Source organism: Phallusia mammillata, chromosome 1 (genome assembly GCF_965637545.1).
Source record: "Phallusia mammillata chromosome 1, kaPhaMamm4.hap1.1, whole genome shotgun sequence".
Taxonomy (NCBI): domain Eukaryota; kingdom Metazoa; phylum Chordata; class Ascidiacea; order Phlebobranchia; family Ascidiidae; genus Phallusia; species Phallusia mammillata.
This window is the reverse complement of record NC_137252.1, coordinates 28,515,033-28,537,829: the sequence shown is the minus strand read 5'-3', so window position 1 is coordinate 28,537,829 and position 22,797 is coordinate 28,515,033. Positions and strand designations below refer to the sequence as shown.

Sequence of the window (22,797 nt, the reverse complement as noted above, 5' to 3'; positions counted from 1 at the left end):
TGATTATTCGGGGTATTTCGTTGTTAATAATATTAAAAATGTAAAAAGGTGGTTAGAAAATTTTGTGTCCTCTGCGCACCATTGCACAGTTGCATGCTTGACTGAGCAACACTTTTGCTCATGTAAACATTGAGGAAATAAAGGAAGTAACTTCGGTGAGGTAGGCTGGCTGGTAGACCCGTTTGGTGTGTTATAAGTCAACCCTAATTTGTGTTTAGAATCAAAGGACATGTAAAAAGCATTGCTAACTGGGGAGTACCCTTTTTATGCTTCGCCTGAAGTTTTAATGTTAGAATTTGCATTGTGAAAACGAAGCATGGAAGAAGCAACTTTTTCATCGATGCTCTTAGGCAAACCGTCGCATGATGGTCTAATAAAACTACAAGATTATGAAATAAAACTGCTAGAGGTACTCATTTTTTTCTTACTAAATAGTTTTCATTCCTAAAAACCAAAAATGTAGGGTAATATGTCCACCAAGTGTATGTGATTAGTTGTGAGTCTTTACTGTTATTTTGACACAATGTTGCATAGATCAAGTAGGACTTAGAATAAATTCTTGATTATAAGTATAACGGTATGTGATTTGTTATTGTTACCTTGTCCCAGTGCTTACCACACTAGTTTTTAGTCACCAGATCCCTAAGATGATTTTAATTTTTTGCAGTTGGTGAATATATAGTTTCCGCCCAACTACACATAAATTTCTTGTTGTTTGGAAATACCATGTTTATCCTTCCTTATTGTATTGCATTTTGCATTTACCAAAATATTTTAAGACTGATGTATTTTTTGCAGAAATTTAAATGCCACAAAAAGATGGTATAACAGTAACGATAAACAGAACTTGTATGATTTTCCATTTCAAATTAAACTCAAACCAGGGGTGTTCAACTCAAACAGTGACTTGACAGCTTTTATCAGATCATTTTTTTTGTGTAAACGTTTTTAAACTATGTTTACTGAATTCAGTATCATCATCAAAATGTCTAATTTGGAAAAAAAAGTTATGGGTGTTTGCAAGCAAGACATGTTTGACCAATTTTGTCAGATAAATGCCACTGCGTTTGAAAATCCATGTTTGCTTAGTAATTCGAAGTGACTGGTGTTTGTTATAAAATAGAACAAGGGTTAGATAACAAAACTTGGTTTTCGGCATTAGGATTTTAAATGTCTTTAAAATCATTTGCTTGCCAAATGTGGTCATTTGCCTGAAATAGGGGTCTCTAATAAAGATTGCATGGTGCTGTGAAACCGAATTTAGGTGCAATCCTTTTTCTACAACAATGCTATTCTAGAATTTCCAGATGTATATAGTAGGTTGTATTGCCACAGTTTCCAAAATTCTAAATGTAATTTCCTAGAATCGAGCATTACACTGTCCAGGAAATACAAGGAGTTCCTGCAGTGAAATCCTAAAATAATGCCACATGTATCACTAAATTTAATAAATATGTGACATGCCACATTTTGAAGTCATATTTTTGGGTGTTGTATTTTGGGTATTGTAAAAATAAAAGTTAAAGAAACAAAAGAAATATACAGGAGCCATTTTTACACATGGTTTCAGATTGGTGTATCATGTTGTGTGTTTTAATAAACACAAATAAAGTTCTGAACAAAAAGATACAAGCTAGTTTTGAGTGTAAAATTCACAATGTTTTGACAGTTTTTATTGTCAATGAAGTTTCATTTTAATTTTTTACACATTTTTGTTGCTTGTTCAGGTGATGAAGAAAACGATTTCAATGCGAATCAAATGTGACAAAGAATATGCCAACTCCATCACACAAGTTGCTTTGCAAGGTGCAAAGATAGAAGCTCCAATGTACAACAGTCCTTTGCACACGGCAAGTTTTGTTGTTGTTTTAGTTTGTGGGTTAGAACGCAAGTGACAAAAATATATCAGCCTTCAAATGTTATTATATACCCTCTTGACCTTTGTATGTTTTTGCTTACATTTTTTTCCCGTCTTTTTACTGCCTAGCGAAGGTGCTTTTCTATTTTTTGTGAAAAAATAAGAATGTATTTAAATGTGGTGAAGATATATATTCATTGTTATGTGTGTAAAGCATGGCAATAGACTATGTATATGCTATCTTTAACTTTAATTTGCAGTTTTGTATTTATTGTATGTGTGTTTTAGAACTTTTTTGATCTGACATATAAAAAGATAGCAAACTTATAATTTTTGGTACATATTATTTATTTGGTATTTACCAAAGCTTTTAAAAATCCTTACAGGCCTGGAAAGAAATAGTACATGAGTTGTCACAAATGGGTAAAACTATCAAAAAGAGCGCTGAACATTTGCAAAGCTCCACCTATGAGAAAGTAGTTGGGCTCATTAAGGACAAGATTGCTGTCAAGAAATACTATTCGGACAATCGGGAAAGAATCGACAATGAATTGTTAAAGGTAATTATTGCTTGATTAATTTCATATTTGCTTGAATTAATTAATTTAAGTCGGGTATTTTTAACCTTAATTGTCCAGTTTGCTCTTAGGCAGTGGTTCTTAACCTTTTTATCACGACCGAACCCCTATGATATTCTTCAGCCTTTGGTCGAACCCAAAAAAGTTACATCCTAGGATTTTAACCTATTTTGTTTTGTGGGTCATAATTAGCTTTTGACCAAATGTAGTGGCAACAGGTACTGTTTGTCATTTTGTTAAATTCTGACATAATAATACAAGCAACTTGTTTCAGGATTGCTACAATTCCGGCAATTTTTAGTTTTGATCAAAGTTAGACATTGTATTTTTAGCAACTGTACTCAAACATAAAAAAAGATGAAGTGATACGTTTTTGCTGCCAATAAAATTTCGTTGTTTTGCTGTTTATGAACAACATGCACTATGCTCTTTGTTACGCCAAAAAAAGAAAACAAAATCTTAGAGCAACCTTCCAGTTTTTTGGAATTAAATTTGGACCCAGTTTAGGTTCTGTTGTAATCAGTGGTTTTAAATATGTGTAGTATAATTTAGGAATGTAATATTTTTCAGGTCATTCACACGGAAATGGATAAAAAGTCAACTCACTATCAGAAACTTGAAACAGAGACAGGACAAGCACATAAAAGTTATGATGCTGCTGTTGAAAAAAAGAGTAAGAAATATATTTTTGTTCGGAAAGCTGAAGTGTTGCAAATATTTGAAACCTTTTTTCAGCAAAGTATTAATTACTGAAGCCCAGCCTTTCATTAAAAAAAATATGTTTTTGTAGATTTTTAATTAGTTTTGAACACCAGTTTCTCATAGTCATCCTTTTTTTGTGTTTTTAGATAAACTGCCTGTAATAGAAAAGTGCCAGGACAAGTATCGGAAAAGCACGATGAAATTTCACCATGCACATAATGAATATGTGCTACATGTGCAAGAAGCAGGAATGTACCAAGACCAGTACAGGTATTTTAAAGACGTTGTTGTACTGCAAATTGACCTGGCCTGTCAAGTTTGATCACATTTGGCCAAATATACATCAGTTGTCCTGATAACCCATCTATCATAGAGCAAATTGGTAATAATAAAATCTGCTTTTTTCATAGTTTTGATAAGTTCTGATTTTTCAAAAATTTAATTCACGAATCACTTCCAACAGTTTTAAATTAGTTGTTAATGTTACCGTGGTGAAAAAAGGTAAAGCTGAAATAGGCTTTTGTAAGTTGAAACTTTTGTAAGTTTCTGCTGTCAGGTCTAATTTTAGTGTGCTGTATTGTGCAATGCTACTTTTAAATGGTTGCCTTGCCATGCAAACATCATAAAATAACACCACGCTCCAAGAGAATTGAAAAGTTATTTACTTAAATCTGTACCTGTTATCAAGTAAATGTCATTGCACTGTTTGATAAACTTTGATTTAGATATTTTTGAATAAAAAAAATTAATGAAAATAAAAAACAGATAGATTAGCTAATTTTTTTTGCAAAAATCAGCTAATTTGGTTTCTTTTCAAAGCGATTTTTTTGATATCTTATTGTTTAGAGAATATTTTTTAGTTGGATTCTAATGTGTACAAACAATGCTTATATGTTTTGCTGCAATCATAAACAAGTGTTTCTTGTTTGTTAAGTTGGTAATGCCTCCCATACCAGTTATTAGCTATGACAAAGGTATGAGTTGTGTGTTTACTTCTTTACTCCCACTTAGTGCAATCTTAACAGGAAGTTATGGGGATGAATCAAAATCATTTTTAGAAACTGCAGACCACAAATCCTTCTTTGTGTTTTAGAAGCCAGATTTTGCCTCAACTAATGGAAGGAATGCAGTATATGCACAGTTCATTTGTGGAGACAATGTAAGTCTGTCGTTTGCTTATTGACCAACAACTCCTAATGACAAAGTATTCAAACATGAAAAATCAAAAACCATCCACACAAACTATTTTTTTTTAAAGAAATGTTTTTTCTTTCTATACCTACTACTGCACTTTGTTCCTGAGTGCAATATAACAAGCTCATTAAAAGTTTGTTTGTTTCCAGTGTGATTTAAAGCCAATGTTTTGTTCACTTTATCACGTATTTCACTTTGTTGCCATTTTATGCAATTTTTAAGGGTGATGCTGTTAATTATGGACATACAGAAGTTTAAAAAATATCCATGTGTAAAATAACAGGTTTAAACAGCATGCAAAAAAGCAGTCCACCTAATCTGTCTGTAAAACATACAATATTACAAGTTTGATTTTTGTTGTTTTTTATTTACCAGGAAAAATTTGATATCTGAGTGGCTGGAAAACACTTCACCATGTCGAGATGAATTTGTCTCTTGCCATAAGCAAGCACAAGATTGCTGGAGGGAAATCGACATGGCTACTGAATATGGAGATTTTTTGCGTTGTCAATTGTAAGTGTATTGCTGAATAGTGTCTGATTTTTTTTTCTTTAGGTGACCAGTACAGTGCCAAATGGTCAGTATTAAATTTACCTTCCAATATTTAGGTTCAAGAATTTTTTTTTCTCTAGTTAAAGAAAAATGGTTACCCTTTAGTCATTAGATTTGCTGTGCGAATATAGTTGCTCTAAACTGAAAAACTAACAGTCAGTGGGATAAAATATGTGGCTACAAGGAAATGTATAAATCCCCATTTATGAGCTCAAATGTGTGATATTATCACCCTGGTAAATACATTTTCCAGCAGAAAGACAAAGTTTTTTCTAAGAATATAATAAATAGAAGTGTATTTCTTAAACTAAGTTTTACTTCACAAGAAGGGTAATCAAGAGAAGTTTTCATTTCAGAATTTTTTCATGTCCAATATTTTAGCTGAGATTCATATATGTAGTAGATATTATATTGAAACTGCACTTTTTAAAAAGAAAAATAATATTTTCAGTCTGTTTGTACTTGTTGCCCAATTTGACACTTTGCTTTCCCTAACAGATTTGTACATCACAACTCATTTTACTGTTTATATATATATTAGCACAAGTTTGGAGCCTGAAGCAGTCATCTTATTCGATTCCCTGCGCAGTGAAGGAGCTACACTTCCAAGCAATCAAATCGTACTTAACAGTCTCAGTTTGCAAGGCATTGAGCACTTGTAAGTGAAACTGCTAATTTGCAATTTGGAAAATTTTCACAAATTTATTTCAAACAGTGTAAAGTCCAATACTTTAAAAATTAGGTAAATTAAAAAAAATTGTAAGTTTTACAAACTGAAAGACAAAGTAAAATCTAATATTTTAAAAGTTAGGTAAATTAAAAAAGTTTGTAAGTTTTACAAACTGAAAGAAGTTAATGGACCTTTGTTTTTTTTATTTTAAATTCAGAAATAAATTTGTAAACAAAGAAACAATATTTTAGAAAGCAGGGATTTGAAAGTGACCAAATGGCAGTTGAGGCTAAAATAGAAGATTATACAAAGCACTTACATGATTTAAATGAAGAAATTCAACAAGTGCAAGAAAACCTTTCCAGCATATCGTGAGAAATTTGCTTTACACATAATAATTTGCATGGTATCATTACAAACAGCACATCATAGTATTTATACTGTAATTGATGTTTGAATGACAAAAGTAGTTAGTTTTACTGAAACAAAAAAATGTTTTATGCTGTTTGGAATCATTACTAATCTATTGTAATCATAGTAAATCTATCAAAATTAATTTTTGCATGAACAGATTCCTAACTATTTAATCACTAGGTAGAAACATAAATCTACATTTTAATCCAAGAAATTTAACCAAAACGTAAGGTGAACAGTTATATTTTTAAGAATCATACTTTTGCTAACATGTAAATTTTTTGCTCTAACAAAACTATTTTGTTATGGCAGCGAAATTAATCATTTAACATCAAATCTTACAATAGATGTGCATCAATCCATTGTGAGTTCTTGTTTAGTTGGTTGTTTTCTGTTTTGAATGTTTGTCTTTATTGATGTTTGTTTTTATTGTTGTTTGTTTTTTTATGTTTCCTGCATGAAGACGCTTCTTTTCCTCCAGCCATATTGGGTAAATAAGTCTCGATAAGCTACTTTACTGTATTTTTGCAAATATCTGAAAAACACAAATATATTTTTTAATGTTGTTGCATTTATAAAGTGATTCCCAACCTGGGGTTCGCGGACCCCCATTGGGTCCGTGAGATGGTTTTAGGGGGTCCGTGGAGGCAAACATTTTTAGTACCATTAACCAATAGTCAAATATTTGTAAGTTTTCGATCTGTTTTTACAATCCTACCATTCTGTTATAAAAATTTCATACGCCTGCTGACCCCCAAGTTGTTGGGGTAAAAAAAGCAAGCATTTATTGAGTGTTAAACTGTACTACTTTTGATGGGAACTAAATCAACCTTCTTTGTACACGAACAAGCAGGTTTATGCAACAAATTTCTCTTGTAATGTAATTCTGCAACCTGTTTCATCATAAATACCTTTGTCTGTCTTGTATTGGTGGTTTTGTTTAACAAAATAACAACTGACATTTCATTTTCTCAGCATGTTTTAACATCGACTACTGCATGCTTCAATGTTTTAGTGGTAGTGCTGTTTTCCATTGCTTTTGTCTATGTTCGATTTTGTAGATTTTTTTAACTAACTTAACCAATGTCCTTTTACACTTTTTTAGTTTTGGTGAATAGTCAGTTTAAGTATTTTCTAAAATCTTTTCCTAAATACCAGTGGTTTTTCATTTCACCTTTATGCGTTTTTATGCCAAAAAACTATTACTTACAGCCTACATGCGAAGCAATTGGATTATGTAACTACACAACTTTACATGATGGAAAATGAAGGGCTACGTAATAGGCAACGGCACCTGTTTTACCTTCTTGATCAAACCTTAAAGGATCTGGGGGAGCGAGACCCACTCCCAGGTCTTTTTCTACCTGAGTTGGATACATTATCCACTGCCTCAGCAGATGTACGAAGTCCTACTGAGATTAAGGTATGATAAAAACATATCCAGTAAAAATAGCTTTGATTGACACAAGAATGCTATAAAACTTGGTGGTGTGGATTTGTAAAATAAAATAAAAAAGGCAATTGAATATGGCAATGATTCTGTAGATATATCGCTACTTAGTTTGTGAGGTCAGATTATGGGCGTATATCATACGATTTTTATGATTTATTGCAATCTTGGCACATGTTAAGATTTGATATTAAAGAAGATTCTGGTATATCACAATTTAATTGTTTCCATTTTTTATTGCATATGGAAATCCAAACTCTAGACCAGTGATTCCCAACCTGGGGTTCGCGGACCCCCATTGGGTCCGTGAGATCGTTTTAGGGGTCCGTGGAGACAAACATTTTAGTACCATTAACCAATAGTCAAATATTTGTAAGTTTTCAAACTGTTTTTACAATCCTACATACAAGTGCAGACTGTGTATCAAACCTTTGCAATGGGAAAAATTACCTTTTTGTGATTGTTATCTCCATTGTGACATCACAAAACACATGAACATTAGAATTTATAGTGCTCTGTTTCAAATTTTGTGTGCTAAAAAAATTATCTCTCTGTTGCTTTGACTTCTACAGTACGGAACTTCATTGAGATTTAAGGACTGTGAAGGTTGATTAATTAAACTGCTGCTTAAAAATGTATAATAATTAATAACGTATAATGTAAGAAACAAAACACATAGAAAGACTTCCGGTAAATTCTGTTGAGGGTCAGCAGGCGTATGAAATTTATAAAAGGGGTCCGTGACTATACAACGGTTGGGAACCACTGCTCAAGACTATCATCAAACATATTTTGGTTAATTGCAAAAAAAACTTAATTTGTAGTCGTCATAACGAGAATTGTCTTTTTTTGAAAGGCCAAAGATGTGAATCAGAGTAAAATGTAACTAAAGACAAATCATTTTACCCTTTTTCAGAGAAACTCTATAAGCAACCCTGGTGTGAGTTTTATAAGCTTTTTTGTGCAATGTTCTTGCCTTAACCTATTTCCACCTGCATGACAAGCATAACCTTTCTTGTGGTCTAGTTTTTGAATTATAAAAATATAATTATTGTACATCAAAGGAAGGAGTATAACATGTACTGCTACATGTTATCTCATAATTCTGACTTTTACTGAAATGTTCTGTGATATTAGATCATTGCAAATGTGCCTAATTACTTGCTTTGTAATTGGTGTTTATTGGATGATTCAAAGTGTACTTTTTCCAGAGCATAATGAACAAGTTTGTGGGAAAGATAAAGAAAACAGCAACTGACACTGTCACTGCAATGTCTAGTAAAAAAGATGGCAAAAAGGTAAGAATTTATACAAAAAATACAAAGCAATGATCCTTGCAAAAGCAAAAATTATTTCACAAAAAAGGATTATGTTACAAATACATTTTTAGGCTTTATGTTTTTTTATTTGTTTTACCTACCACTAGAGCTTTAGGCACACTTTAATGATTAAAGTGTTTAAAGTTTAATCGGTAATCGGTTTTTAAGGTACATACACACATTTATGTATGTTCCATTTGATTCCAATCTCGTTTTGAGCTATGCTGCATAGCATAGCCTATGCCAGTGGTCTTCAACCTTTTTTGAAAGCGACCCCAATTTAAAAGAAAATTGAAACAGCATCTACATGCGACCCCATTTTTTCCGATAGGGGGTAATGCCGACACTAAAACTATTTTCAATATGCCCGCTTAATTTTTAAGTAGACTTCAAATATTAGCATTTATTGTGCATTAGGCTCAAATGTTAGAACCCAAAAGTTTTATTTAATTTGGCCTTACCAGTTTGCAGAAATCAGTTAATTTATGTATTTTCCCCTATACCCGCTGTATTATTTTGGACACAATATGCCATTCATGGGTCTTTATCGCGTAACAATGGGTTGGACAACGTTTTTTTTTTTGAAATAGATTGTTGCATCACAATGATTAGATTGTGACACGAGGTACCAAGTCATACTGCAAAACATGAGCAAAGGTTGCGAACTGGGACAAAAACGTGTCATTTTTTTGGTAATGAGCTTAAAAGCCAATAGATTGAATTTATAGCGACCCCAGAAAAAGTTTAGGCGACCCCACTTGGGGTCGCGACCCACAGGTTGAAGACCACTGGCCTATGCATAATTAAAAACATACAACCGTTCTATAATAAGCATTGACCATTGTTTCGTCACACAGATCATAGACATGTCAAAGACTGAGCGAGAACAAGCTTGGTTTCATGGAGCGATTCCACGAAGGGAAGCCGAAAACTTGATTGTAAATGATGGGGATTTCTTGTTGCGCGAAAGTACGCAAAAATCGGATGAACTGGTCTTAACTAGCAAGTCTGATAATCAACTAAGACACTTCAAATTTCAGCGTACTGAAAATGTAAGTCAGTTTGACTACGAACTTATGTTTTCGATTTTTGTAACTAAGGCTGCAAAATTAAGATAAAATTAGGTGTTTTTTTACAACAAAGGGCCGAAATGAACAAAAAACTAATATAAGGCAGTTTAGTGACAACACAACAAGTGCAGATGATTATGAACGTAAACTGTTGCATGGTAGTTTTAATAATGGTGTATTTTTTATTTGCTGGTACATATTTTCCTCAATAGAATTTACTACTGTAGAGTGCAGATTCGTGTTTTCGTTTGTCAAATCGAAACTAGGTTTGTTTACATTTAAACCGGGAAGCCTAGATGCGCCACAAAAAAATTGCTTGTGACCTTCACCTAAGGTTATTTCCTGCACCTTAAGTAACCTTTATTTGATGTTTTCTAGAATCTATACTGGTGGTTTTTGACCTTTCAGTTACGTCAAGCCGTTTTAAGATTTTTTGTCGAGCCAGCCATTTTACTTCCTCCAATCTCGTTTTTAAACTGTCCTATTTGGATTGAGAGAAATTTAGTCTTAAACATAGCCTAAATGACAAAGTGGGGTTGGCGTGAATAAAAAAGTATTGCATTTAAAAAAAACTAACAGTGTATGTATCAAAGGGATGATGCAAGTTGCAAATAACCAATCATATTAAGGACCCAATAAAACCAAAAATTTCAAGACAATATAATTGGATTTTGCGGTAAACAGTAATGTATGTATGTGTGGAGATCAACGGTCTAATTCTAAAGCGTTTGCGCAAATACCTCACCAAAATAGACCTTAAAAGAACCCGGAAATAAATACAGTTTGCTTCACACTGTCGTTGTGTGGTATTTGTACTCAAAAATCAATATTTTGAACTAGTTTCGTTTTGTGTTTTCGTTTTTACAGGGGATGTTTCGCTTTGACGGCGACAGCTTTTACACCATTCTTGATCTGATTTTGTTTCACTTTGAAAGCAAAAAGGCCATCACTAACAAATCCGGTTGTGTTTTGAAAGAAGCAATATGCAAGGTAAAGATAGGCCTAATGGTTAACAGTTTCGCTTTTCCGTGTGAGACTGGTAAGGTTTCGCCCGAACACATTTCACCAAACTTGTTTTATGGAACGTACACTACAGCAACTTAAAAGTTGGCTTGTCATTACACATTGTTAACTATCTCATACAGCAGGGGTCGGCAACCTTTTTTGCACTGCGGACCGCTTTTGAAAGTGAAATTTTATCACGGACCGGACTTCAAAAAACTACAAACATTTTCGGGATGCACGAGGAAAATGATTTAAGCATTTACCCTGAGAATTACAAAGCCCGGCAACGAACTCCTCGCGGACCGGCAGTTGCCGACCACTGACACAAAGTAAATGTCGGTTAGTCCGGACCCGTTTCGACCAAAAAATGTCAAAAAAGGCGAAGAACCGGTTTATCGGATGTCGAAAAGTTCCAGCCTTGCCACAATAAGAATCATTTATACCTCGAGATTTGTCCGAATTAGTCGAAAATTCGGATTAACCAAATCTGGTTTGACCGAGATTCACTGTATTTAACTTAAGATTTAATACAAATTTAACAAAAACAAAACTGTAATGTAACCTAAAATACCAACTGAGACCGAAATTTAAATATCTATTGGTCATTGTTCACTACTGAAAATAAGTTGCCACGTACAATGTGATTTTTGTTAATGTGCCTTGAAAACTATATTTAGCTGGCCTTTTTCCTTTTGTCTTAGGATAAGTGGCAAATGACTCATGACGACATCGAAATTGTGAGCGAGTTGGGTCATGGAAACTTTGGCACAGTGCATAAAGCAGTTCTGCGTAAAACAAATGAATGGGTTGCAGTGAAAACCTGCAAGGATACCGTTGACAAAAACACTCAGGACAAGTTTCTATCTGAAGCGAAGTAAGTTAATAACTGATTTCAACCTCAAATGAAACTCCAAATCAGTCACTGTATTTTAATGATCAACAGGATGAATGTATTTCATGCTATACATGAAATGCATTTTTTTTGTTAAACGAGGTTATAATCCTTATTTACGATCCTAAATCTTCGCGATATGTATTTACAAAGGGATTTAATTCATATGTTAAGATTTACTGCGTTGAAGACTGGCTTTTATTATCGTTGAAAATTCCAATTTTTATTTTCAAAGCAGATCTTGTAACTACCATATGGAAAGGGTTATATTGCATGGTACCAAATTTGTATGTAAACAATAAAACCGAAAAATTTTTGTTCCTGGGTAATAAATCGTGGTCTGAAAAAATCTGATAAGTGTTTGTTTTTTGCCTTTTCCTGCAGTGTTTTGTTGTTTTGTGGCAATAATTTTAATCTTTAGTCATCGGCATCCAGAAGCGAAACAGTATGTTAAAATCGGGTACGGCGTAACATATGTTTAAAATGTTTCTGTACTTTGTAATTTCTTGAATTTTTTTAGGATTCTAAAAGGCTACGACCACCCGAATATAGTTCGTCTCGTCGGTATCTGCACCGACTGTCACCCCATATACATTGTAATGGAGCTCGTTATGGGTAAGCGCATATGTGTGTGACCGGACATCAAAACTTCACGCAAGGTCGCATGTATAGAATCATTTTGTTAAATTTTATCAACCTTTTGTTTAGTTTTTTTTTGAAATTCAATGCAAGCATTTGTAACCTTTTCGCTCTGGTAACGAATAATCCTTTGTCGGTGAACTAAATAAATTCTTTTTCTCTGTATTTGCTTGATAAAACTACCAGGCAAAACATATAAAATGTCATGCCAAGAATATATAATCTTCGATCTATACTGCAAATTGCTGGTTTGAATAAAACCTAAGTTTCTTTTCTATTTTTATCTGTGAAAACAATTTTAACCTGAATACCTGAATAAAAAAGGAACTGAAGATGCCAGTTAGGCGAAAAATAGATATCCTGTGATATTCATTGACTGATTCCGATACTTAGGGTTTCTATTTTCAAGTAAGGGTTATTTGAGGATAATATCTTGTTGTTTCACAGGTGGCGACCTGCTGAAGTTCCTCAAAGCAAGTCGATATCGTCTGTACGAAAATCAGCTGCTGCAAATGTGTAGAGATGCCTGCGCAGGTTTAGCTTATCTGGAAGAGAAAAAGTGCATACACAGGTGACAAATAGTTTTGCCGACCTAAACTGTAACTTGAAACAAAGGCCTGGCTCCCTTCACGTGAATAATTTGTTACCTTATTGAAACAGAAAAAAAATATTGTGATTTACTGCTCACTCCGTTTACAATTTCAAAACATGATCAACCTTTAAGATGGGACTTAACTTTTCGCGCAACTTTTCACTGACGTCATATTACGTCAGTACGCATGACGTCACTGCGGTGCGTTTGTAGGGACGTGGCAGCGAGGAATTGCCTGATCACTGAAACGAACTCGGTAAAGATTACGGACTTCGGCATGTCACGTGAAGAAGAGGACGGAGTTTACAGCGTGAGTGGAGGAATGAAGCAAATCCCCATGAAGTGGACAGCACCGGAATCTATGAACTACGGTATTTGTTTCACTTTGTTACATTATTCACATGATTTATGTGAACTTATATTTTTGTCTTATTCGAATAGAATCATAAAAGGATAGTTAATAAATATAATCATAGGTTCAATATACAAAAGTTGACACAAAACACACTCAAGGTTAACACCAAGTGAACCTCAATTGTACACCACGTATTCAAGACTGGCTCTTTGGTCGGATTCATGCTAAAGTTTTATCAAAACGGACTTGGCCTCTCATTAACTTTCAGGCCTGATGGTTTTAAAACCGGGTTTGGGGCTTGTACTTTTGGTTCGGGCCCCAATTTTAGTTAAGTATTTTCCGGTGACTTTCGAACATGCTAGGCCGGGTGTTTTGTTAATTTATAAGTAATTATTAGAAATTGAAAGTTGTTTTGTAGGCAAGTTTACGTTCGCATCAGATGTTTGGAGTTTCGGTGTCTTGTCGTGGGAAATTTTTAGCTACGGGGGAACCCCCTACGTAAAGATGACCAATCAGGAGGCTCGGGATCGCGTCGAGGGCGGTGAGTTCTTCAGCAACTCGCATCGTGGTTAAACATAGGCCTTAAAAAATGGGTTAACAAGTCAGTTTTGTGTAGCCAAGCACTTGGAAAACTGTAGTGTAATTAAATGATTTTTTAATTTTCCCCCTTTTTTAAGTTCACGTTTATCCTTACAATTTTTGAGCCTTACTTTGTTTTATTAATACTGGCGATTTGTTTTGTCTTGTATTTTGGTCAAAAACTAGCTGTTAACTAACTGCGATCTACTAGTTTCTTAACCAAAAAATCGAACATAATAAAATTCCACCATGTTAGGCACCAGCCAAACTTAGCAGAGTTAGACGTTATAAAAAAAGCATTTCGAAATGAAGCGTATGGTTGACTGCGCGAAGAACTGTTGCACCGAAAACACACCTGTTATGCTGTTGTATTCTAGGCTACCGTATGCCTTCTCCGACTCAATGCCCTAACAAATACTACACTGACGTGATGATGGCTTGTTGGCAGTATGAACCAAGAAACCGACCAACTTTTGCTGACAATCTCAGGACCATCGACTATATTATGCGAAACTTTTAACTTTTTATCAGTCATATTCTCTGTATCTTGGAAAGGATATCAAGTAGTTTCATGTATTGTGTTTTTGATGTGAGTTAATATCTCTTCAATGACGTTAAACAGCACGTTTATTTTTTTATCTTATCGAGTTCTCTAAGATTGAAGCTTTTGTATTTTTGTTTCTTTATGGCCACTGTACTGACTGTAAAAGCATTGTGCCTTAAAATTCAGTGTGAAAAAAAAGTTTGAAAATTTGTGTAAACCTTATTCAGGTTCCCGTCTAAATATTTTTTGAAAATACAGTTTTTGTTATTTCTTGCGCCAACACTTTTGGGAATTTTCGGACTCAAAATCTAAATCCATCATTTAATTTCGGACCGCTATTTCTGGGCTTATTTACCAACCAGAATCGTATGGTATTGATACAAGCGTTTTCGTCACCATGGTTACAACCAAAATCATAAAAACGTATAGTTTTCAAATCTTTGCCGTAGCATATTGAATCCTTGCGTTTTGGTGTTACTCATCAAGGGACTGATTACACAACACACTGGAATTCCAGTATCAATACTCTGAATTTATTGTGATTAATAAGCTTAGGTATAAAATAAATACTCCAGTATTGTTTGAGAGTTCGCTTTAATTGTTTTTGCTGTGCGTTGCGTTTTTTATTTTGAATGTGTTTATGTTCACTACCCAGTTAAATATGTTTTTCAAATTGCACTTGAAATTATGATTTTTTGTGTATTCCTAACATGTTCCGATTGATGTAATTGCTCTTAGCAATACCATGCTCCCTACGAACGAACATTGTATGTGAAGCCAAATGTTCGTAATCTGAATTGTGTGATCTTTGTGTGTTAAATCTTCACAAACTTTGCTTTTATATGTTCCTTAACGTAAATAATTGCACCACTCGCCCCATTGTACCTTCGCAGGAAGCATTCAAAAATACTAATATCATCAGTTCTATCTTTAGCAGACTTTCAAAAAACTCTAATAAGCTTATTTTGTTGTGCAATTGTGAAAATCCCAAGCCTCCGATACGTTTGTATTTCTTCAAATCCTAACTTTGCTCTTATGTTTTTGTTCCATATTATAAGTTTCAATACGATGCATCGCATTAAAAAATGACAGTATGTTAAGCTTATGACAATTATATATTTGCTGTTTGGTATTTTTAAAAAGCAACAACATATTTTGACCAGTTTTATGTGGGACAGCCTGACCCGAATGTTTATGTTGTGATCTGAACGTCAATTATTTGGAACTTTACGTTATGGATTCATTCATCCAATGCACTTTCGTCCTTTTTATCGTTTGTTAGTTTTCGTGCATCTCACCCAAATCATTGACAGATGAAGCTGAGGGTAAGTTTTCGGGAATTTTGTATTTCTTAGGGGGGATATTAAGGTAAATTAAATACGTGAAAATTTAAAATGTCAATCTAAAACGAAAACAAATATTTTGTCATAGTTACTATAGTCCAAATGTTTATTAATTTACAAAACCGAATGTTAAACCATATGAACTGGGCCCGCATCGTAACTAATATTAATGTACATAATCTGTTTATCTAGTTCATGTAACTAATTATTCTATCTAACACAAAAGTTGTTGATTTGAAAACAACATTATAAAGTGTTGGGCAGTGTACAGTCAAAATAATACACAAACATAGATAAAATTTAAACAAAATAGGGACTTTAAACCAGTTCAGAAACTGTAAACCGTTTCGGACCAGGTAATTTGCCGGATCCGAAACCAAATCCCTAAAAAATAACAGTAGCCCAGACCAGAGTTGTAAGTCGGGCCGGATTCGGGCTTAGGTTTTGTTGAACAAACGGACTAAAATCAGGTCTGACTTTAATTGTCTTTTCAGATAAAATTACCCAACTACGTAACTTGTTGCTGGACTTCACCGAATGCCCCAAAGCCCTAAAATTCCGTTTTTAATTATATTATACACAGTACGTTTTGTGGGCTTATATGGAGTGGCCTGTCGATCAAACTTTCGGGCCTAAACGGGCATCTTAAAAATGATTCGTGTTCGGACCGGACTTCGGGCTTATACTTTCGGGTTCGGGCCAGCTTACAACTCTGGCCTAGACCCTTATGAAAAACCGCTCGACTTCCTGCTTCATTAATCAAAAATTATTTTGGGCATGCGAGATAATTAAAAGAAAAAAGTTTAGAAACTGCATGTGTACTGATGCATGCGATCAGGTGATTTATACCATTGAAGCGCATCGGCACCAGCTGATGAAGGAATTTCAGTAAGCTGGTCAAGCATTTGTTTGTTAGACTGTTAGAGGGTCAGTGGTGCAGAGTTTAAAATCTTAACTTACATTTATTGCTTTTTTAAAAAAAATTGGAGAATATTTCTCTGATCGTTACGGAATGGTTAATGAAAATTGGTCATCCGAGGTGCCCGTAAGTCTATGTGTAAAATGAACATTGCACAAGTGATATTGTACACGCAGGGGCTTTTCCCATTATTGAATTTGCCGTTTTCGTCATATTTGCACAAAGATAAAAGTGTATCTTGTACAACTAAATATTGCACTTTTTAGCGAATGCATCCAGAAACCATAAATAAATGAAAACTCTACGTTATGCTGCACCCCGTTGTGTTGCATAAAACGCGCATTAAAAGTTATTTTTTTATGTTAGTGTCCCGTGATACCTGCCACACAAATGTTGTATTTTTGGAGTTATTCGACATTAATTTTAGGCACGAACACATTCTTATGACTCTAATATAAAGCTTGTGTTTAGCTAAGTATAAATAGAAATATAGAAATGCATTCGTATTATGGTAAGCATCGTTCATCCTTTTGTACCACAGATCATAGACAAGTCCAAGACTGATCGGGAACAAGCTTGGTTTCACGGAGCGATTTCACGTAGAAGAGCTGAGCATTTGACAGCAAAAGATGGAGATTTCTTGTTGCGCGAAAGCGCAAAAAATTCAAACGAACTGGTGTTAACTTGCAGGTCGGATAATCATCCACGTCACTATTTATTTCAGTGTACTGAAAATGTAAGTCCGTATGATTTTTTATTTGGTTTTCATACAAAATGGTGTGACTTTAAAGTTCCATTTAGCACAGAGGAGTAGTTCGAATTTTCGGGGGCCAAAGTTAATTATTCGAGTATTTCTGTATTTATAGGCTACGTTGCAAAGTATTTTTAAGCACTTTTTTCATTTTTACCTTAAATGTTCGGTATGTTTACAGGTCGTTTAGTTTAGATGTTCCGAATGTGCTCTAGTTATACAGTTGTTGACAAAGCATTTGACAATATTAGACCATTTTGTTTCAGTTTGTGTACAAAGTTGCATAGTTTAATCCAGAGGTGCCCAACCCGTCGAGATCTCGGACTTATATTAAGTCGATCGCGAGGGATGCAGAAAATTGTTTAGAACAGTTGTTTTGTAACGCGTTTTTAAGGAATGTTGCTGTACATTAATAACTCTATTGTGAAAGTTAATCATAACGATTTGTGGACAAGTTCACATCGCAAATACTCAGTAGGCGTTTTTTTACGTCACAAAAGTAATAGTTACAGTATAGTAGCCTAATGGTTATACTTTGTGCCGGTACTTTTTCTATTCTAAAGTTCAGCATTGGATAAGTTTTAGAAATGATGCTCAATGCAGTGTAAAATAGTCACACCCAAAACACAATAACAACGTAAAACAGGGCATTGCAAGTTATTCTTTGGTAATAATCGCATAGTCTTGCATTATGTCGTTAGTTTGCATTGAAATGTAGATCCCGTGAATTGGACTACCTCAAAAGTCGATCTTGAGTCAAAAAAGGTTGGGCACCCCTGGTTTAATCCTCTCTCATGAACTTGATTTGTTGAACGATACTTTGTGTACGTTAAGCAGAATGTTTTTGTTGAACCAAAAGATTCAGTGCGTTGCATTGAGTCCGCATTTGAAGTTATTAAAAGGGAACAGTTTGGCTATAGCATGGCGCTAGGTTTGTAAACGTGTTGTTAGTGTTTGTAATGTTATTTAAGTTCTTTTTTTTTTTTTTTTTTAAGTTGTCACTCCTTTGAAAAAACTAAGTTCGGATCAAGTGTAGCCAAGCAACAAGGGAAAAAACATTTGTTTGTTCTTCTCTTCTCTTTAAACATGCAAATAAAAATAATGTGGACAAGAAGTTAGAAGGCTGCGGGTGATTTTATTGTTTAGTTTTCTTGCGTTTTACTAATTTGTCTTTCCAAGCATAAAACGATGGCACTGTACCTTTACCGTGCATGTCGTGTGTGGCAACCCATTTGTTTCTGCTTGCTGAAACAATCATGTTGTTGAATGTTGTGTAAAGGTACGTATCCAAGCAAAATTAGATAGCAACTAAAAATTTGTTTTGCAAATGATGTATATCAAATGATGTATTTGAATAACCATTAAATAAGATGTTGTGGTTTTAATAACTTGCAAATATTTCGAAAAGCGGCTATGAAAGCCTTTTCGCAATAGCTTATTATAATAGACCCAAGGAAACCCGGAAACACAGCTTGCATCGCATCGTTTACTATGACATTGTGAGTAATGTGCAGACGCGTCCAAAAAAATAATGTTTTGAAACAGTTTCGTCACGTGTTTTGTTTTCTCATGTGCTTTCCTAAGTTTGTTGCCAAATCGAAACCAGGCTTGTTACGATTCCCTTCCTTGAAGGGGGCATGTATAGCTATGTATTTTTTTGGGCTTTTTATGTCAAACGTTGGTCTGTTTTAAACCTTTTTTAAAAAAAATTGCAAATCTATATTTTAAAGCTGTTTCGTTGTACCCTGTTTTGTATTTGTGGGGCATGTTTCGGTGTATTTCTGTTGCCAAAACGATATTATACTTACTTTTGGTTCTCTCCATAAAAGGGGCACATGTTGCTTTCGTCTGTGTTTTTCCTTTTTTGAAGTTTTTCGGTCAGACGCAGGTTTGTTTCACCCGTTTGGTCAAGAAATGAGGGCTTCAAACCTTTTTTAATTTACACATGTGATAGTTAGTTATCCAAAGTGTATTTTCCCAAAATTTTACTCCGGATGAGCAAAAAATAAAAAAACAAAAAAACTCCCAAATTTTATCAGCGGTTCACCCGCAGAGGCTTTTTGTACAGACGCGTCAAAAAAAAAAAATTTTCCGAAACAGTGTATTTTTTGTTTTGTGTTTGCAGGGGATGTTTCGGTTTTTGTTTGGCGACAGCTTTAACACTATCGTTGACCTGGTCTCGTTTCATTTTGAGAGCGAAAAGGCCATCGATAATTGTGTTTTACTAAACCCAATATGCAAGGTAAGGGTAAGCATGTTTATAGCAATTACGCTTACGTTTTACCTGAATATGTTACTCCAGTGGTCGGCAACCGCCGGTCCGCGAGGAGTTGATTACCGGGCCGTATGCTATTTTAGGTTAAATGCTTTTTAACATTTTGCCCATATCCCAGGGATTATAAAGTAATTTAGTCGTTTTCATTGCTGAATATTTGTAGTTTTTTGAAGGCCGGTCCGCGATAAAATTTCGGTTTCAAAAACGGTCCGCGGTACAAAAAAGGTTGCCGACCCCTGTGTTATACTCGACTTGTTTTAAAAATCAATGGGCTCGTCTCCGTATATTCTTTACACTTCCACTAGTTAGCTGCGGATGAAGCGCTGAATTAACAAAAATATTACCGTTTTTACATTATAACGCAACCCAATATTACAATTTGGATCGATAACCAAATATCTTGGATATTATTCGTTAAGCCAACTAACGTTTTAGATACATCTGTAAGTTGCACAAGAAGTGGCGATGTAATACAACTAAACTTTATAATTTCTGAATGTATGAACGTGTCACAGTTGGTGAAACCGACCCAAAAGCGGGATCATTTACAACAGCGTCTTCGGCATATCATACGAAAACCACAGTATATAAATGTTTTATTAGATGCGTTATGCAGAAGTGTTGTATAGACTAAATACATGTTTTTGATGGCTTACTCCCAATTTTGTTTTAGGATATTCATGATGACATCGAAATTTTAAGCGAGTTACGTCATGGAAACTTTGGCACAGTTTATAAAGCGATTCTGCGTAAAACGAATGAATGGGTTGCAGTGAAAACCTGCAAGGATACCGTTGACAAGAACGAGTTTCTATCTCAGGCAAAGTAAGTTGCTAAGAAACATTAAAAAACAAGGCCGACGGCAAAACATTTTTCAGTTGTATCTTATATATTTTTAGGATACTCAAAGACTACGACCATCCCCACATAGTTCGTCTTGTCGGTATCTGCACATACTGTGATCCCATATGCATCGTAATGGAGCTGGGTAGGTGAAAACGTGGGTTTTGGGCATTTTTTCGCTTTTGATTTTATTTGTATTTTTGGTAGTCCAATAAGTTATCGGTCTGGTAACACAACTTTCTTTGTTGGTGTGATATCTTTTTTAGTATTTGTCCTTTGGAATTATAAACAAAATGTATTTGCAGGTCAAAATATGTAATATTCCTAAAAAAGCGGCCCATTTCAACCAAACCTTATTTTAATGCGTGTGTTTTTATTGTATGAGTACATTAAAGGAAAATGGGTTATTTGAGGATGCCTGTTTACCCTAGTTGTTAATAGGCGGCGACCTGCCGAAATTTCTAAATTCGACCCGAAACCGCCTGTACGAAAGTCAGCTGCTGCAAATGTGTAGAGATGCCTGCGCAGGTCTGGCCTATCTGGAAGAGAAAAAGTGCATACACAGGTGACAAACAGCAGAAATGAAAAACAAACATTGTTTTGCATCTTGTACGACTCAGGTCAAATTTTTGCAAAACGATTACCATTTTAAGAGATAACTCACAACTTTTCATTGACGCCATACTACGTCATTGCGCATGATGTCACTTTGTTACGTTTGCAGGGACGTGGCGGCGAGGAATTGCATTATTACTGAAACGAACTCGTTGAAGATCACAAACTTTGGCATGCCATGTGAAGAAGAGGACGGAATGTACAGCAGGAGTGGGGGAATGGAGCAAACTCACATGAAGTGGACTGCACCGGAGGCTACGAACTATCGTGTGTACTTCTTAATCTTACAGCTTAGTGATTGTTAGCGTCATATGGTTTACTTTAGAAAGAGCTTGGAAAAAACGTTTATTTATGATTTTGTTGATGCTTAGGAATCTTAAAAGTGCAAATGAATTCAATTGTATTTTTTAAGAATATTGTGTGGTTGCATGTAACGTAAAAAACATGTTTCTATCATTTTAGGCAAGTTAACGTTGGCATCAGATGTTTGGAGTTTCGGTGTCTTGTCGTGGGAAATCTTCAGCTACGGGGGAATGCCTTACGTGGAGATGACCAACCAGGAGGCACGAGATCGCGTTGAGGGCGGTAAGTTGTTACAACCACTACTCCCACAAAGGAAATAAAAACGGGTTAATATGTCAGCTTTGTACTGTCAAATACATTGAAAGACAACAATTGTTCTAACAATGTTTTCGGTGACACGAAGACGTTTTGAAAAATATTGTGGCTTTGTTAGTATTCAAAGTATGGCGATTTATTCGATTGCGCACAATAAAAACTTGCTATTGACATTTTCAGTTTATAAAAAAACAAAAAAAACAAAAAAAACATTACAGCTAAAAGTAACCAAAGATTTTTTGTCGCTTTGTCAGGCTACCGTATGCCCTCTCCGCCTCAGTGCCCTAACAAATACTACACTGACGTGATGATGGCTTGCTGGCAATACGAACCAAGAAACCGGCCAACTTTTGCTGATAATCTCAGAACCATCGACTTTATTATGCGAAACTTTTAACTTTCTGTCGGTCCTATTCTGCATAGACTACATGTATCTTTATTCTATTATATTCAGTGTATTTATTAACCAGAGTAATACAGGAATCGTTTCAAAAATACTAATCACCATGCAGTTCTGTCTTCAGAAGACCTGTAAAAAATTCAGTATTATTTTCTTTTTATCTTCAACTTGCGTGTAATTGTAAGAAACCAAGCTTCTGATAGTAGGCTTCGTGTTTTTCTTATTGAAATCCTAACTTTGCTCTCGTGTTTTTTAACACAATTAAAGTTCCAATATGATGCATTGCAGTAAAAAATGACAGTCAATATGTTACAATTTATTCGACATGACATACATATAGGCCCATTTGCGATTTGCAATTTTTGGGAAGACGACATGTCCTTGTAAGGTGAGAAAGTTTTTTTTTTACCTGGCTGGAATCCTCGTTTTATGATTTGATACAAGATATTTTAAAACTTTGCGCGTAGAGTTCATGCATCCATTGCACTTTTGACCTTAAATCTGTTTTTTCGCGCAGAGGGTACTTAGTATTTCCTTGGAAAAAGTTATGCACGAACATGTTTTTGTTCAGGTCTGTGTGTATGGTGAAAAAGAAATCCGCTAAAATATATAAGTTATTA

General features: G+C 34.7%; 2 protein-coding genes across 3 annotated transcripts; both read left to right on the top strand.

The window, feature by feature from the left end:
• Positions 1-65: 65 nt before the first annotated feature.
• LOC145229974 (tyrosine-protein kinase Fer-like) lies at positions 66-15,682 on the top strand. 2 transcript variants are annotated; one of them, XM_080095329.1, is made up of 21 exons: positions 66-160; positions 219-409; positions 1,728-1,850; positions 2,245-2,418; positions 3,007-3,109; positions 3,285-3,408; positions 4,232-4,297; positions 4,708-4,845; positions 5,426-5,542; positions 5,806-5,925; positions 6,432-6,458; positions 7,181-7,391; positions 8,630-8,716; positions 9,595-9,789; positions 10,675-10,797; positions 11,514-11,686; positions 12,225-12,319; positions 12,791-12,914; positions 13,149-13,306; positions 13,709-13,831; positions 14,247-15,682. In XM_080095329.1, exons 2-21 carry the CDS (start codon positions 317-319, stop codon positions 14,387-14,389), a joined length of 2,517 nt encoding a protein of 838 aa, XP_079951455.1. In that variant the 5' UTR covers positions 66-160; positions 219-316; the 3' UTR covers positions 14,390-15,682. The 2 variants fall into 2 exon arrangements, with proteins under 2 accessions (XP_079951455.1, XP_079951456.1); XM_080095330.1 differs by lacking the exon at positions 6,432-6,458 and having other exon boundaries at positions 67-160.
• A 987-nt stretch (positions 15,683-16,669) lies between these two features.
• On the top strand, positions 16,670-22,223 carry LOC145229986 (tyrosine-protein kinase Fer-like). The gene is made up of 9 exons (XM_080095342.1): positions 16,670-16,801; positions 17,217-17,411; positions 19,552-19,668; positions 20,375-20,526; positions 20,601-20,689; positions 20,986-21,109; positions 21,269-21,426; positions 21,622-21,744; positions 22,032-22,223. Exons 1-9 carry the CDS (start codon positions 16,769-16,771, stop codon positions 22,172-22,174), a joined length of 1,134 nt encoding a protein of 377 aa, XP_079951468.1. The 5' UTR covers positions 16,670-16,768; the 3' UTR covers positions 22,175-22,223.
• Positions 22,224-22,797: the final 574 nt, after the last annotated feature.